Source organism: Aquila chrysaetos, chromosome 19 (assembly GCF_900496995.4).
Source record: "Aquila chrysaetos chrysaetos chromosome 19, bAquChr1.4, whole genome shotgun sequence".
Lineage (NCBI taxonomy): Eukaryota > Metazoa > Chordata > Aves > Accipitriformes > Accipitridae > Aquila > Aquila chrysaetos.
This window is the reverse complement of record NC_044022.1, coordinates 1,326,871-1,344,942: the sequence shown is the minus strand read 5'-3', so window position 1 is coordinate 1,344,942 and position 18,072 is coordinate 1,326,871. Positions and strand designations below refer to the sequence as shown.

The 18,072-nt window shown below is 44.2% G+C and overlaps 1 protein-coding gene across 5 annotated transcripts in view; it reads right to left on the bottom strand.

Moving 5' to 3' along the window:
- The window catches only part of SMAD9 (SMAD family member 9), a 69,014-nt gene that overhangs the window by 12,885 nt on the left and 38,057 nt on the right, over positions 1-18,072 (bottom strand). For 4 of the 5 annotated variants that reach the window (XM_030042569.2, XM_030042567.1, XM_030042570.2 and 1 more), the window contains 4 exons: positions 15,738-16,364; positions 8,906-9,163; positions 5,898-6,035; positions 3,864-4,085 (listed from right to left, as the gene is read on the bottom strand). In XM_030042569.2, the coding sequence (XP_029898429.1) occupies positions 3,864-4,085; positions 5,898-6,035; positions 8,906-9,163; positions 15,738-16,149 (1,030 nt within the window). In that variant the 5' untranslated portion in view covers positions 16,150-16,364. The remainder of the gene's footprint in view (positions 1-3,863; positions 4,086-5,897; positions 6,036-8,905; positions 9,164-15,737; positions 16,365-18,072) is intronic. The other variant, XM_041118521.1, reaches the window with a different exon arrangement.

The window sequence follows — 18,072 nt, the reverse complement described above, 5'->3', positions numbered from 1 at the left end:
TAAAATAGCTTGTCTGTATTTTGCTTTATCCACCACATCAGAACCATGTATTTGCATTTACATGATGTGACTTACTCATCAGATCCTGTTCAAAGTGACCTTTAGCAAGAAAATGGCTGATTTCCTTCTGGACTTTTCAGTGCCCAAGTGACTTACTAACTCTTAAATTTTTACCGTGCCTTGCAGAAATGAGGATGGAAGCACTTCTACCCATTCAAAGAGTCTGGCCCCCCCAGGATGTGGGCTTGCATGAAAATATACCAAAATTGGTGGGAGAATTTATCTCAGCCCAATTCAGCAACCTTAAAATTAGGGATCTCGTGTAAGAGAATTGTCTAGATGCCTTCTCTAGTTGATAGATGATGAGAGGCACTGTGACCAGATGATTCACTCCATCTGCTACAGGGTGCCAGCTTAAACTCATGGAAGCCTGTGCAGGTGCTGAAAAGGCTCTCTCGTTCCCTGCTCCTGCTGCTTCTTCCCACAACTGCTTTCATGCTGGCAGCAATGGCTGGGGATTGGGCAGCCATCCAGACTGGGGAACTGAACCAGCTAATAAACTTAAAAACAAACAAAACAAAACAAAAGAAGATTTGCTTGCAGCGAGATCTTCATCAGTGCAAGTGTGGCAATGGGGACCCAGACTGCTTAAACGTGAGCATGAAATCACACCCTGAAGGAGGCCAAGTCATCCTCTGAAGATGCCCAGACATTCACCTTACCATGGCTAGATTAGGTGACATGAACCCCTCCCATCCCATGGCCAAAACATGTGGAAGGACTCTGTTCTCATAAAAAACACCACTAAATAAAAATAAAATCCTCCTCTCTATTCCCAGTTACAACATTCAAATCCTTACATACAAACGCACATGTTCACAGAGTCTCAGTGGACTGCCTGCAAAGCTAGTGATAACTATCCTTTAATAATTCAGTTGTAATTAGTTTTATTCCTGTTGTCTTTCATGCAAAAAAGACTGGTTACATATTCCCAGTCTGTTCATCATTCTGTGGTCATGACAGCAAGGGGCAGCAGCACATCCTTAGGACAAAACCAGCCTCTAAACAGAAGTGGGAAAGGCTCAGGGAAAAGCAGGTTGAGTGGGAAAGGAATCTGGGAAAAATATGCTCTCCCATAGACTTCCAGGGAGACTCAGATGGGAACCTTAAAGTCTATCTTCAAGCCATCACTTGACTTTTACTTCTATGCACCCACGAGATCTCAAATTAGACGTGAGTGGCAGGGGGTGTGACTCAGAGCACACGCTAACTAGTATTGCACTGGGAACACAGGTGAGGTGACAGCTCCATTAGACCGGTCGTCAGCTCCAGTCCAACTGCACCAGCCTTTATGGGGTGTTGCACTTTGTGACTGCTATTCCTTGACCTATGTCTCCTTTCCTTCTGTGGAAGATGGACAAAAGGGAAGGACTCAAAAACACGAAGGTCCTAGCTGACCTTGATGGAGTCCATATAACTTTCTGAAATAAACAGATAGAGTGAGAACACAGGGTAGGGAGAGAAGAATAAGGACATAAATGTTCACCACGTTTCAAATCTTCAGGTGTGGCTACTGATTTAGGGTGATGACACTTCAGGGTGCTAAGATGAAAAATTTTAAAGGCTGGATTTTTGGAGTATATTGAGTAACCCAACTTCTGAAAAAAATGAATGCTTTCAAAGGCATAGCCCAAACTGTGTACTATAATAACAAAAACACCAAAGTCACTTCTGAAAGCAGAGGCTACAATTTGCTTTTTCCTGGTGGACTTTTTAAAAGCAATAAATACAGCAGTAATGAAACGTCAGTGTGTATTTCCATTCTTCTAGTATTCATTCACCAGAGACAAGCACCCTCAAGGAAGCCAAGCAGCTGAATACATATTTGTAGAAGACCAAATCAGGGGTCCGCATGTTTTAGTGGGATTTCATTGCTCTCTGCAGAAACTGGAAATTCAGCAGTCTCTAAGCATCCACATCTTTTTGACACACTGATCAGAAGTCCCCTTTTTGCCCTTGAAGTCTGACTGCTGAAACAGGTCCAATTGCTAGTAGATGTTGCATTGTGTTCTGGATTGTTTTTAGCTTTGATGTGGTATTTCCAGGAAACCGTTTCACGCTGATACACTAGATGACAATTCAATCACATATCCTTATCCTACTGAGCTAATCTTGTTTACTCACTCTTTTTTCTCGCCTGTTAACATGTGACAATTGTATCCATTTCAGTAGCTTTCATCTGTCCAGAATGCCTTTGAACTACACACTTTTGGAGCTGCTCTGTGCTCTTCTGCAGGCCTGTGCTGGTGCCACTTCTACTCCACTTAAAAAAACATGTTCAAGATTTGCATAAATAGGGAAGAAAAGCAGTAAAATTAAGGATCTCTGATATACTAAGCTACTCTCTCGACAACCTGCTCCCTTCCCTTGGGCAGATTCCTAGTGTACGACTTTAAAGGACTTTTAATCAGTGAAGACAGATCTTCAGATTTGAATGGATGAGGACCATTAGCATTTAGCTCATGTTCTTTCTATTCTGTCTCTTCCTCTTTTTGGGCGGAAAGTCACAGGATGTAACATCCTCAAATGACAGCTTTGACTGGGATCTTTTGTCATTCTTCTTTTAGGGCCGGGCTTCAGCTTTGATCTACACCCCTCTGACAGCTTATGGTGATAGAGAAGCTTTGCTTTATTTTCAGAGTAAGTTAGAACTAGATGTACTACTCATTTCCGCCCCTCACAACAAACTACTACGACAGACACTTGTAGCATCACACTGGCTTGACACAGTGCAACACAAGTGTTTTCCCTTCCAGAGAAAAGTGCAAGAGCTAAGTACAACACCTCCTGCATGAGCCTTCAGGTTCACTGTTGCTTGTAAAAACTATGTCACATTTGTCTCAGAGCTTCCCCATATTCAGTCATTCAACACTAGACTATCAAGAGCCAATTAAAATACTGCTCTAGGCCTGGGAAATGAGGTGAGGTTGACAAGATAATAGGAGTGGAACAATTAGAGTTAATTAGCCCAGTGGGAAATCCATTCCCAGACAGCTACTGGTGAGAGGCTGGGTTGGCAAGATAATAAGTCTAGACTGGATATACCAGAACAGGCAAAGCTTCGCCTGCACAGAGCAGTGGCCGGTACGGGGCCTCTGACTCACCACCACAAACAGCAGTAAGCTCTGGGAGAACATCAGGTGCTACACAGCCCTAGTGATCTGGGATGGAGTGTGTGTGGCCAGGCATGCCCAGGTGTGGTCTCCTCGTACTTGTCACCAGTAGCATATGATCCTGCATGCACAGGGTATACATACCCCAGCAGTGGAGCACACAGGGAAAACTGCTGGAGGGAGAATGCAAGACTTAGTTTTACTGGTGAGAAGTTGACAAGGCAGGGAATCAGACTGGTAGGGGGGAAAAAGCTACAAAGGCAACTCTGGTAGATTTCTTCAGCTAAGTAACTCAACTACTAAGTGTTTCATCCATCTCCCTTTGTTATTTGGTGGGAGGAGAACCAGCCCTGAGGCACCAGCAATTATCATTTTAGTGGCATTTCAATGGCAATATTCCCAGTTGCCAGAAGCTCTAATAAATAAAATGAAAATACATACTGCTAAATTAGAACACACAAATATAAACACCATTTTTCTCTTTGCTGGTCAAGTAAATAGCTTTTGTAAGGAGCTACTCTGCTGATTGTTATCCAGTCAGAAAAGAATCAGCTGCTTTTCTTCTGTTTCAGAAGTAATCTCAGAGCTTTGATTTTAAGACGAGCACATCTGACAAATCAGCTAGGTTTGTTAATGCAATGCATGGTTCTTTCAAGCTCTGAATACTCCCGAGAAGGGATTTCCTCTTACCTTTTCCTATGTGTCTCCTGGTGTTTTCTATAGTAGAGTTGCGGTTTACATTTGAGAGCAGTCCCAGGCAGAACCTGTTTTTGTTATTTGAGGGATCTGTAAATCCATCTATAAGGATACTTCGTGAGGAAGCCTGGAAAGTCTCCCCTACCCGGTTGTTGAGTTCATAGTAAGCAACTGAGCACCAATGTTGGGGTTCCTCATAGCAAACAGGCCGAAAGTCTGTAGGAAATAAAATTAATCAGCTGCTCAGGTCTCAGTAATATTTTTTAAACAACCATTCTCTGTTTTCTTTCCTCCCTCCCTCCCTCCCTCTCTCCTATCCCCCCACCTCCCTCCCTCCCCAGCTCTTCATCTAAACAGTCACTTATGTCACGCTTTATCTCAACAGCAGCTTCTGTTTCTTCTTAATTTTATGACTGAAGCCCCAAACATGCAAAGGGCTGGTACACCAGCTTAACTCTAAGCCTCCAAGGAGTCCCACTTGCTCTTAAAAGTGATAATTCCACTGCATTAAATTAAGCACATGCTGACATTCCTTGCTGAACTGGGGCCCAGTCTCTACACTGAAAATAGTAAAGGATACATCTGCTCTGCACACCAGCAGGAGCTAGGGATGACAGATGGGCTCAAATCAAGTCAAAACTGAGCCAAGCCTTCAGCCTAATACCTAACTCTGAAATTCAGAAGTAATCAATCACTCCCCCCAGTTTTTTTGCGTGCTTTGGGGCTTTTCGCTTCCATGTGGGACCACAAGCAGAAATGCAGCAAGGTCATTTCTTTTGGATCTACCCCCGCCCACATTTTCTAACTCAGAGACAGAGAAAGACTCAAAAATGTAACAGAATCTCTGAGCCTCATTCATCCTACAGGAATTAGTGGGAAACCTTATCCTGCCTGCCCACCACAGGCATGTGAGCCTCCCTGCCCCCAGAGCACCTCTGTGCATAACCTCTAATAAACTTCCAACTAATATTCACTAGGGCAGTGATCAGGGATGGTAAACTATGGCCAAGAGATTAAAGTATCGCGACAACTTATTTAAAAGTATTGGTGTCTGATAACTAGCTATTATCTGGCCATTCTGTGTACCCATCTGTAATTAGCACTATCACCCTCATCTTCCTTCTGCTCCAGTTCTGTGATACATACATGTGTTCCTCACTGTTTCAGAAGGCTGGCATTATTTTTTTAATGTGCATGTCTGTGTGCAGTGTTCAGTCCTCATGCCATAAAGGACATTTGTTTAGGACTACAATATGCTGGACTAAAAGAACAATGGTGATTTTTCCTTTGCAGTAGCAGGAAGCCAAAGGAAAACCCAGCAGAGGAACTCCATTTCCCCTTGCTGCTCTGCAGCAATTGGCTTTGAATGGTGAAGGCATCACCTGCCACTACTAGTCTGGAGGTAGTGGAGACCATGCTGGAGAGGTTGAAGTTGCTTTGAGGGGAGCGAGGAGGATCTCAGACCCTTCTACTCTGACCACCCATGCCCTCTCCCACTAAAGCATTCTTATATGAGGACAAAGAGTTCAGCCCTCTGTAAAAATCAATTTGTACTTCACTGGAACATGTCCTTTTCTTTCCTAGCCAGCCAGCAATATATAACATTAATACAAAGATGGCAGTAAGAAAGGTCCCAACCACAAGGCTTTAAAGTACTTGAAACCCAGGACTGAAAGTGATAAAGAAATCGGTTCCTATATTGATAGTGCTCTCGTGTTATATTGCCTCACCACCCTTGCTTTGCTATCTTTGTCTTTACAACGTAGATAACAGTGTTTGCTTTCATTAACAGCTTTCTAACTGTAATAGTCCATGGATGCAAGTAAGGTCTAAACCCTGTAACTTCGCACATAATTCACTGAATTCTTAAATCAACCTATTCTGCTAGCTAATGGATGGGTCTAGTACACAGCCTTACTGAAAAACTCTCTGAAACCTATTACTACAGATCACTGAACCTTCTTGTTCAAATAACAATTTTTTTGCTTAACAGTTTTTCTTTGAAGAATAGTACAAATGGTTATTTACTTTCAGCTTCTCCATCGGCAGATTTACCTCCATTGGGCAAAGACAGCACTAGTTGACTTTCAGCTATTGCATCCATTGACCGCCCATTGTGGGTTCCTGGAGGTTCTCTTACATGGTAAGGTGGGGGTGGAGTTTCCACTATTAGAAAGAAGGAAAGAAAGAAAAGAGAGACACCTAAATCAATATGTTGGTAAATTCTCCCTGGCTTTTCCTGGTGAATACTTAACTTCTTCAGCATTTTTTAGCTAGAGAAGGGCTGGAAACAGAGCACAAATCTGAACCTGACCTCCCTTCAGTCTCCAGTTTAAGACCATTACATGTTCAGGGAGGATGGGAAGGAAGGGCTGTCATGTTGGACGTGCTGCGCTTGAAAGAGAGAGGGACAGTCACAACAGTGCCTCAGGCCTAGACCAGTGTCCAGTCAAGCTCTCTGTTAACACCAGTTGTTACCCTAAGAAAGTAACATAGCTTGATCCTTCAGTTCCAGACTTCTCTCACAAATTTAAAACTTGAAGAGGATGATTTAAGAGAAGAAGCTAACTTTAACTGATCCTCTGGGAGAAAGCTCTCTTTCTTCACAGACTATAAAAAAAGCCTATGGAAAGCCTTTCCACTCTAAAATCAGACTTGCCAAAACTCCCTCCAGATTTGTCCTTTTTACCTCTGTCCTACAAGGGAAGGCTGGCCCTTGGCTTCTGGTTTGTTCAGTCTCCCATCAAAGAGAAATGGATGTGACAAAAAAGTACAAAGAAAAAGTATCAACTCACAACCTGCCCAGCTCCTGATTTGTTTCATTCATGGCACAGTAAGCTAGAAGACAGAAGGTGACTCTACAGTGGGGATTCTCAAGAAAGACAGGATGCTTTAGAAAGCCAAAGAAAAAGGGACTTCATTTTTGTATTAGAATATGTCAACATTCACTGCCTAAGCACTAAAAGCATGTAGTTTTACTCATTTGAACAGATGCTCAGTGGGCTTGTGTGTAAATTACAGCCATATACAAGCTTGCAGAACTAAGGGTCTCTTTAAGAAGACCAAGGTTTAACTTGGTTCCAGGTTGAAATTTCCTCTTTTATTCGGAGTCTGTTAGCTGGCCCTCAAAACAGAGCAACTTCACGTAGAGTGGATAAATGTCGACTGTCTCATAAGACAACCATTGAATCTTACAAGTAAGTACTGCACAGGAATGTTATTCTATTTAAGCATTGTTCAGGATTTAGGAATTTCATACACTCTATGATATTTCTAATATATAGATGATATAATCCTCCCATAGAAAATGCAACAAGCTAGAAGAGTAAAACAAAATCAAGAAAGAGTGGAAGAGAATACAAGTCACAGAAAAGAATATAATGTGGTTATACAGGTATTTTTGATGTCTACACCTAAGCTAGTCACTATAAGCTCTCCTTATACCCACTAAAGAAAAATAGGCACCTGTGGACACAGTGCATCTCGGCTAATTTAGACATATACCTTAAGATGCAATGAATCTTGTTCTAGGAGTGCCTGTTTTTCTCCACTGATTACAGAGAGAGTATAGACAATTGCATGAGATGTAGAAATTTGCATTGTTGACATCTATATTTGGTCACACCAATCCCACTCAAGGTTCTTGATGTAACTCCAGTTTGCTTTAGATAGTCTTCCATCCCTGATTGTTATGCAGGCAAATTATGCTTATCAGCATGCCGTGTGCTGTGATATACTGAAGCTCAGGTTGAGCCACTTCCATTTTTAAGTAGCTTTGCAAGGTCCCAAGTTCAGTTAAATACACGAGTCATAGTCATTACATAGTTGGAATGGGCCTGATTTACCTGTCAGGACCAGCTCTGCTGAATCCAGCTTGGTTACACAGAGGTGAAAGAAAAAGATGGGAGAAGACAAACAAGTCCTACTGCTTGCTGAAATCTTTCGATGTTGCTAAGTATGTTTTAATCTGAAGTACAGATCTAGAGAAGAAATGAATGAAGGTCCATTCAATGAATGGAGAGGGAAGGAAAAACATCACACTGTGTTGAAAGTGTCCAGCTTAAAAAGAGGTTCAAATACTACAAATACCTTGTAAAAATAAACACCTTTCTTGCACTTAAAATCAAAATAGGCGTATCATTAAGGATATGTATTTCAGTGCTTTGTAGTTGAGACACTAAAACATTAAGCTACAAGATTCTGACCTGAATTAATCTTTGTGAAAAAGCTGAGATCATTGAAACTATTTGAGAGTTACAACAAAGTGCAGAAGTGAATCTGAACCATGTTTTGATACTAAAGCTTGCTCTCAGCTGTGTTGCATGACACCTTCTTGGTATACTTAACAGCAAAAGCATAGTTAAATTCTCAGGTAATTAGAGCAGTACTAAGTAAGGAGTTCACAACACAAACCGTCTAAGTGACATAACCCTGCCGACCTCAGAACCATGGAGCTGACAAAACACGTTCCAAAGTCATAGGAATTTGCCTGGTGGCTTCACCAAGAGTTGGGCCAGATTGTTAAACGCCTTTATTTCCTGAAGTTTATACAGTCAGTGGGATCACCATACATTAAAAAATATTTCTGCATACCAATTTCCCCATTTTATCCTGTCTCTCTTGATGGAGTTTCTAAAGGTCCCTACCCTGACCATCTCTATTAGAGGTGCCTAACTTAGGTGTTGCAAATGCTCTTTTCTGTGGATTGCATCAGAAGCTTGGATGGGCAGCTTTAGGCAGAATGTGGCCCTGCACACCTGCTCTTCTCCTCAACTCTCCCCTTACGGTAATCACAAAATCTCATCCAGGCACTTCTAGGAGTGGGATGGCTACAACTCTTTTTCCTTGAGCATCCATCAGAAGGACTGGGAGACAATACTGAGAAACAGTCATAAGAAATCACATTCCAAATACATCCTGTCCAACAGTTCAACCTGTAGCTACAGCCTGCGGGGAGCACGCAGAATTGGCACCTGACCCCAGGCCCTGGCAAGAACCTGGATCACTTGTCAGGATCTCTGAAAGCTCATTCTTACCCGTGAGCTGATAGGGACTTCCCGGTCCAGAAGAGCTTCCTGGTGAGTTGGGGTAGCTGATGCTGCTAGGCGACTGGGAGAACATGTGGCTGGGTGATGATGGAAAAGGGGTGCACGGAGGATGCTGGAAAGAATCAGGATAGGTGGCATTGTGCGGCATCAGCGGCTCGCTGTGCAGAGAAGTGTTTCGAAACTTGGCGAGGAGGCTGAGGTGAGGGTTAAACTCGCTGTGTCTTGGAACGAGTACAGGAGGTAGAACTGAAAATAAAAACAAGAACAGAAAAAATCTGGTTAAAACTGCACTCTTGAAAGTATATCCCTCTGTAAGTTAAAAAAAGGCATATTCCATGCTGCCCAAATATTGTTGTCTATATACAAGTCATTTAAGGGCAACAAACCTGTCCAAAAGCTGATTCTTGGACCTTTTTTTTTCCAGATTTGCAGCAATTCCATATGCAAAATATGGACTTATTCCTGACTGGAGCAAGGTACCATAAAATTCACAGGTACGGCATGAGCACACAGCTCTCTTACAGAAATGCAAGTGGCACATTTCTCCCTCTCAAAATTACCTATTCCTTCCTTCCTGAAACACTGAACATGTCAGGAGTTTGCTAAATATTATCACCAGGATTTGCCAAAACCACAGCCAAGTTTGATAACAATTAATAGTGCTCTGCAATACACTGCATATTTTACTACCAGTGTTTTACAGATGGGCAAAAGGAAGCACAGACCTGAAGCTAGATACCAGATTTAAAAGGTTTTCAGATACTTGACAAGGCTGCCAGCCAGACAGTGGGATTTTTAAAAGGAAATGTAAATGTAAATTCAAATATTGCAGCAGTATTAATTTAGCTCTTGCAATATAGTTAGAAAAGATCTAGCATGAGGAGGCAAATGTCAATGGTCAGTAGTTAAGACATGAAAAACACAGGTCAGAAAACTGAAATCCAAATTCATCCATGTAAAAATTGGCCTAACAAAGATATAACCTCTCCGCACAAACTCTCTTCACTTACATCTCATACTGTCAGTGCTGTTAACAGCATTGCTGCACCGAGAAACCTAAAGTTGACTCAAATTATTTTGAATTCTGACATATCAGGAGCGAGAGCAGAACTGGAGTCAAAACACTTCAGAAAACACGACTAGTGAGCTACCTATGAAGATGCAGCCCCTAGGCTGGAATACAAATGGGCTTGCTAAATAGTTCTGCATATGGGAGTTCAACTTGAGGCTTTAACTGGGTCCCCCATAGTCCTCAGGGGGAGAACAGCACCTACAATGGGCGATTCCTGTACCCCAAGATTTCTCTATTAGTTACTAGCTCACATAGCACCTAATTCTCTTAAGGCCTTAAACATAGGTAGGGAGAATGAATCCCCAGTTGCTATCATGCAGATCTAAAAGCCACCAGAGAAGATAAGGAGGCAATTTGAGTTATTGTGACAAGGATGAATTGTCCCAACACCGGGAACGATTCAGCAGGCTTGTATTGATTGACCTAGTGTCCAGAGTTCCTCTGGCCTAAAACCCAGCAGCATGTAATCTTTCAGCCTGTCCTTACTAGCTTATGGAAACAAATAGCACCGTGCGCTCTTGGTTATAAATGCTGACAGGAATATATGGTTTTAACGTGTTTTAACATATTGTTTGGGCCCAAAAGCTCTGCCTAGGTAAGGCCAATTTTTTTAGGTAGGTTAGCTAACACCTTTTAATTACAGCAAACTCTCATTTATCCAGCGTAATGAAAGAATGGAGTAATTGCTATAAAGCAAATAATATATAGATAATGCAAAACATGTGCATGAGAAGAGGCTGTAGGAACATCCTCCTTGGAGTGCACTCTCAGTGCACATCGACTGCTCAGAGAGCTGGGGCAGTGTAAGCAGGAGGAGGAGGAGCAGTGCCTGGTACCAACAGCAGGTTTACACCTTCTTGCTTGATGTAGCGCTATGCCGCAGCTGGGGCAGGGTTAAACCATACTCCTGCCCATCCACTGGCATATACCATTTGGGAATTTGCCAGTCACCCATGAACTGGAGAACTGAGCCCTAAAAACATACAAAAGATTGTACTGATGACAGGGCGTTCACCGCAGAAGTTATCTTCTTACCTGCCTGGAAACACATGCACTGGGATACCTGTTAAGAGCCCATATGTAGGCCCTTTTCTGGCCCAATGCATTTCTATTTAGCTTCTGGCCAGCACAAGGATGGTGCTCTGGAGACTAGTTTCTTTCCTTCTGCCTCTGATATGCCGCTACCTGTGGGATGAAGATTTTATTGCCACCCTCTTAAGTCCTTTGGTAGAGAAAGGTATTTCTGCTTCTTTACCACTTCTTTAGCCTTTTGGATTTCCTAGACTCTCCCAGTAGGACTCATACAAGCCACACAGGTATCCACATTGGAGATGCATTGCCCAGTCCCCCATGGATCTCTTCATAGCCAGTGGAGAGAAACAGACTCTTTTACTGCTCAGTTCATCTGCTCTATACTGGGACAAGACCAGTACCGCCACTGCAGATGGGGTTTTGGTGAGCTGGATCCCTCCAGTCCCATGGTCCCATGAGCAGCTCCAGGCTGTGAGCTGCTGCTGCTTCTGGAGTTTTCCTCTGCTGCTCCATGAAACTGGTACGACGCTTGCCAGGTCTGCTGCTGCTCAGCCAGCTCTGACCAGCAGCTTTAGAAAACGGGGAACTGGTGATCCCTTTGCACCCAGCAGAGGTGCTGAGCAAAGGACAGCTGTGCTACTGCAATGCCGTGCAGCGTCAGGAGGTTGGCACCTCGCTGCGGGTACCACCGCTAAGGAAGCGGCTTTCTTCAGCCCTGTGAGAACTCAGTGGAACTCCTTCTCCAAATGAAAGCTGAGAGTCTGGATGTGTGAAGAGCACTTGCCAGGGAAAGCCTTTGACTCGCCCTGAGTGAGTCAGCAAGAGGAATTTTTAAGCCTTGAACTCCTTCCCAGCTCTGACCAGGGTACTTTTAATTTCTGCTCTGCTGTACAGTTTTTGCCACCTCACTCAATCTTTCCGCTGACTGCTCTGTGGCTGCCTAGAGGGCTAAAGCCTCTGTGGTGGTGAGAAATTCAGAAATTTTCTTGTTTGGGGCTAAAAATTCCCCAGAGGGCCTTGTTCTCCTTGTTCTTTTAGCAACAGATGTCACTCTCCAGGGTTCAACCACTCTGGGGGAAGTGTGACCAGAGGCACAAAACTGAGTGACAGAGCACACTGGGACCTGTCTATCCTCATAATTTACCTGTGTTGTTTCCACTCAATGGGATCATTTTCTTCTACCTGCTATTCCCCACCGAGATCCAGGGGCGGATCCTTCCTTCTATGCATGCCCAGGTGTTGATGTTCTTTGTTCAACTGAAGACACATACAGTCATGTCCCAAGTCCTGACACTACCTTTCCTGCACTAGGCTTTCTCCTGTTCCCTTTAGCTGCAACAGTTCTTGCAGAAACCTGGCTGTGTCCAGAGCCTGTGACTTCAGGTGCTGGCAAGCAAACTATCTGCCTCACAGTTTAATTCCAGGTACAACATCCACACTGCGATTTCTCACACATCAGCCCATCTTTGCAGATTTTACTACCTTTGGAGACCTACCCTGCAGTGAGATCCATCCCATTCACAAACACCAAACACATGGCCAACACTGAGATCATCAGGTGGTCTTCCAACTGGGAGGCTACCACATCTTAGTCCTGCTCGGGCTTGATGAAAGCAGTTAGTCTAAATCAAAAGTTCATTTAGGCTCCTGCTGTCTACAGCAATGGTGCACACTAGAATTTGCAGTATCTACACATGAATGATCTCATATAAAAATAACAGGGTACATGTTTAGGCAGCTTCTCTATTTTTCTGAAACTGCAGCTTCTCCTGACAACAAACCATGCAAGACTTCTGACCAGCTCTTTGAGGCAAAGCAATGAAGGGAGAAGCAGAGCCTAACCACCATACCTATCTCCTTTAGGCGAGGTGGCCTAGCCCCTCTCTGCAGTGGGTGTTGCACAAATAGAGGAAATACTTGCTGCTTTTTTCTAAATGGCACCTGCTGCTCAGCAGACCTGAGAAGAAATCCGCTGCGGACACTGGTAGCAGCAATAAAAGCTATGCATAATCTGTGCAGTATTGGCCAGCACAGACTAGGATGTGGCTGGGCAGCCTGAGGACACAGCACAGGCAATGAAACCCCTGAATCTCAGACCAGAGCTTAAAGCTGCTCTCTAGTAATAGAGGCCTAGGGATCTGCCAGGCCATTAAAGAAAGGGTGAGGCTCTCCCATCTTTGACACAACTCATTCATTCTGAATAAAAGTTAATGGATCTGGTCACAGAGTGGTTGACTCAGCAAGACAGACTGCAGGGATGGAAAGTAAGCCCCAAAAGGATGGACATTTGTATGAAAATAATACTGGCTTGTGGCTTATAAAAAAATGCACTGCTGACTAATTGCGTGGGTGGATTCTTCAGCTCCAGAGGATGAGACTCAGAGAATCTCACATAAGCCTGAAATCACCAACAGCCAAGATGCACAAGATTTCCCGTAGTTAAAAGGACTGTTGTTTAAACAGACTGGCACCTAGATCAATTGCTCCCAGCCTTTTCTGTGGTGATCCCTCTGCTACCACTTTCTCTTGAAGCTCATTTCTTCTCTTGCCTCATCACCACCACCTCCTTGCAGCACTGCTTTCTAATTGCCTCTGGCCTGGAGCTGCACTACTGCCACTTGCAGTGGTGTACGTTCTCTCTCCTGCCACTGCCCCAGCACACCTGAGTTGGTTGTACTCCTCGCTGCACCTCGTCTTTAGCAGGGAGGTGACTCACTTGTGAGCTTCAGCTTCTAAGCTGTCCCTGTAAGAAGAGCGGTAGGGGTGAATACAACAGCCCAAGAACAATTCCCAGAACAATTTTGTGAAGAACTGGCACAGCACAGCTTGCATCCTCGCAGCTGTGCTCTCTTTCACCTCCAAAGCAAGGTAGTCACATCCAAAGTGCCCAAAGTCCCTTCTGTGGGCTAACCCCTGCACCCAGAGAACTGTTACTCCATGTGAGTCTGCACGGGTCAAAGCTGTGCCTGGGAGCACGCTGCCAATTCAGCAATATTCAGACCTGCACCTTGGCTCCGTCTCATTTACTAGTAGAGATGTAGCCAATCTGCTGCACAGACAAATGATAGAGACATGTTCACAGCTGAAACCTTCTGAGTTTCAGGGTCAGAACAACAAGGTTTGGCAGCCATTTAGCAGCTGCTGGACTATCCCAGTACTAGCGTTTGTTAGCTGGCACTGAACAGAGCAGAAGACCAGGGCTGAAAACAGCACTGTGCAGTGCTATCAGCTGCTGTGCTGAGGACACTCCATTAACTGCACTGGAGGTACGCCAGAAGAAACGAGAAGACACTAAAGACCGCAGCCTTCAAAGAGAAAGATACACAAAATTGGGTATTTTATGAGCATCTTTTCTTAGATTCTTGAAGAGTTTATTTTAGGAAGGCAGGAAATCAGCTCTTTCCACTGAAAACTGTTGACAACAAGCACCACTCATGGCAGCTGTAAAATTTTAGTTGTGACAATGTTTACAGCAGTTCAGACACAACTTCAAAATGACAGCTCCGCTGCAGTGGAAGGACTGTCAGAAAAGGGAGCAGCCCCTGTTGTTTAACAAATGTTAACAAATGTTCTTCCCTTATTTTATCTGCATGAAAAGAAACATCCCACAGTTCACTTATCTGATCCTAATGTCACCTCAGAGTAAAGTTCATGCCAGACAAAGAGTAATCACAGAATAATAAGTATACACTTACCAACTGTATCCATTAGTAAATTAAATTACTGTGATTTTTGGCAGCAAGCGAGAGCTAGGTTAGACATTAGAAATCATTTTGAACTGTAAGGATAGCAAAGCAATAGATTCACTTGCCTGGGGAGGTTGTGGAGCCTCTATCACATGGGACTTTTAGAGCTCATTAGAAAAAGATCTGTCAGGAACACACCTGGTAATTTGTTCTGGTTTGGGAGTAGGGGCAGAGGAGAACAGGACGACTCTTCAAGATCTGTGCCAGCCCTGCTTTCTAAGATGCCTATAGAAGTCAACACTGAGCACTACAATTTTTTAACAGCTGTTTCATTGACACAAAGCCCAATTAAATGACCCTTCAGTGGGGTCATAAGTTTTCAGTGCTGACCAAGCCCAGTCTAAAGAGGATCACCAGTGGAAAAATTCAAAGTTTCATGGGAACTTGGGGGTCTTATTTCACATAAACTACCCATTTAGGTAAGTCCCACTGAAGGCAGGCCACCAGGCATTTTAGGAAGAATCAACTGACCTGGTTTCCTATCCACCGCAAAATAAGCCATCTTACTGCAACTCTAAAGACAGAGCTAGTGATAGGTTTTTCTTGTGGATTAATGAGTCGATTGTCGGTTTTCAGACAACGAGACATAAATCTAGCCAGGGCGGTAAGTCTAGGGTGGTGCCTGGACTTCATGCAGATGGACACCAGTTTGCAGGGGGAGGGTTCAGGGGGCAGCCAGCACCCCTGCCCATGGAAAAGAAGCTCGCATTCAGAACCCTGGACAAGATCTGGGCGCCCTCGGGAGTCCGAGGGGACGCAGACCCCACGGGGCAAGGCGCTCCCTACTCCCTCCTTACTCCTGGCTGCCGGAGCTGTGATGCCACCGTGCAGGGAAAGACTCAGGGTCCTTCCACCCAATGGAGCCTGCCTTTTCAGATTTCAGAGCGCAACTCGGTGGGATGCACCAAGACTAGACCTGCCAGTGCAAGAGCTAACAGAGATGTGAATCATTTGCAGATGATATAATTACCTGGGGTTTCCACCCGCCGGTAATGGTAGGGGTTAATGCACACTTCTTTCTGTTTTGAGCCAAATGGGAACTCACAACACTCCAGTGGTTTCAACTCATGGTGAGATTGTAAATCAGGCCAGCGCCACACTCTGCAGTATATGACGTGGGGAAGCCCCTTGCGGTGAGACACCTGCAGCCGCCCATCCAGGGAACGTGGGATCGTGACACATTTACTGGGCTGACCCGGGCAGCTCAGAGCCCTTTCCAGTTCTTCCATGGCACCTTTCTTCTTCTTTAACTTCTTCACCAAGGAATCAACAGCTTTTTCTGCCCACTTTTCCTCTTCATCTCCTTGTTTCCAGCCCAGCAGCCTTTTCACTGCAGGGCTGGTGAAGGAGAACAAGGAACTGATAGGGGTGCTGGAGTGCATAAGAAGCAGAGATTACACACGAGCGTCAACGGAAGCACAAATTGCTCTCCTGCCTTGCAAGGCTTGCACAGAGTTTCTACAGTATTGAGATGGACGCGTCCTTCAAGGAAAGGTTCTTCCACACATACGTTTTTGTAGTCTTAGGCACTGGTTACAAGTAGTCCAACAGGGTGGGTGTCAGAATTTTCCAAGCATCAAGAAACTGCTGATGAAGCCTGGAATAACAACACAATACATAGTTAGGCTTCACACACTCCTTTCATTGTTCCTTCAATAAAATCTTTCGAAAGAGAAATTATTCAAAATGTGTATTTAATTTTCAATGGTTTTCTGTTTGTTTTTTGCTGTTTATTTTGGGTCCAAGCCTCTCCTCCACGCTACGTTCCACACTCATTTTAGAGTTGGACCTCGGAAAGCATTTAAGTGTCCAGTCACTTCAATTTGTGTTTAGAGTTTAACGCACTAGGCAAATTGTTGCAGGGTTGGGGTTATACTTACTACAAAAGAAAATGTACCTTTTTTTAATGCTGGTAGCTGTAGGTTCAGCTCAAGCATCTTTTACGAAATTAAATCTATAATATCAAATTTTATGGAGGTAACGCGTAGAATATTTTTCTGATTTCAACTCCCTCTCTGCCCCTCCTATCTCACTCTACTGTCAAGAGTTGTGCAATATTAACTGCAAAATTAATTTAAAATTCAACTACTTCCAGATTTCATTTAGTGCCTTTGAAAGATGCATCACTATTCTCTAAGCTTATTTACATTTTCTCACGTGCAAGAGGAAAAACCTTGTTTGCCTCGCCAGCCTGGTTCGCTGTCTCCAACAATTCACAGTTTTCTGGATGAAAATCACAGACTTTTGGACACGGTTTGTGCTGGATGGATCCTGAGCTACTTCTGCTAGGATTTGCTACATCTGACAAAGTCCAACAGAAAGAGTTTAGTTCTTGAGGGTTTTACTTTTTTTTTTTTTTCTTTTTTAATGTAGCTGGAGCCAGTCTAATTTTAGCCAAAAATGACATATTTCCACCGACTGGAACTCTGAGGAAGAACGTCCTTGTATGTCAAGCTATTTACTGCTTTAAATATACTTCATGGACCCCCTGTGCATACCAAGTCCAAAGGTCTGAACTATACAGAGGGCACTTAGAGCAGGAGGTGGGGGCAGCTTCTAAATGGATGCCTCCAGAGAAGCAGCTCCATGACTGCCCTACTCCACCCTTGTGGGAGGACTTGGGTCCTTCTTGCTCCCCATCAGAGGACATCATAGTCCTCAGCACTGCTTATATGCAGCCACTGAGGAGACAGAGAGATATTGCCCGGTGTTGGGGCAATCAAACCATATTATTCTGCAGTTTCCTTAAATGCACAACAGCTCTTGTAAGAGTTCAAAGGGCACCTGGGGACACCGAATGCAGGCACAGGTACAACATATTGAGGCAGCAGTCCAATCCCAAAGACTGGTTCCTTGGCATAGTCTGATCCTCTCAACACCACACAGCTCCGGAGCATGCTGCAGGGTAAGCACACATGGTCCAGGGCGTCAGAGCCTCTTGGACAACATGCAGTGATTGCTGAGGACCAGTGACCGCCTAGAGCTGTTTTCCTCCTAGCCTTTCTGTTTTGTTCTCATGCCCGTTCCTCTACCCCACTGCGTTACCCTTTAAGATGCCCAGCACCCTGAGAAATGCAGATACACGTAAATGTAAGGAGCTTTTTCCCTTCTTCCACAAGAGCGACAACGATGAGGGCAGGGGCTCAAATTCCCCAAAGCCTTCCACAGAGCTAGGGAGATGGAAGCACCTGGCCCCACAGAAGAGAAAGCACAAAAGCGACTCTTTAGCATGTCACAAGCCCCAGCAGCAGCTGCTATTCCCCCAAGAGATTCATATTCCAAGCGCCGGTGAACGTGAGGCTGCA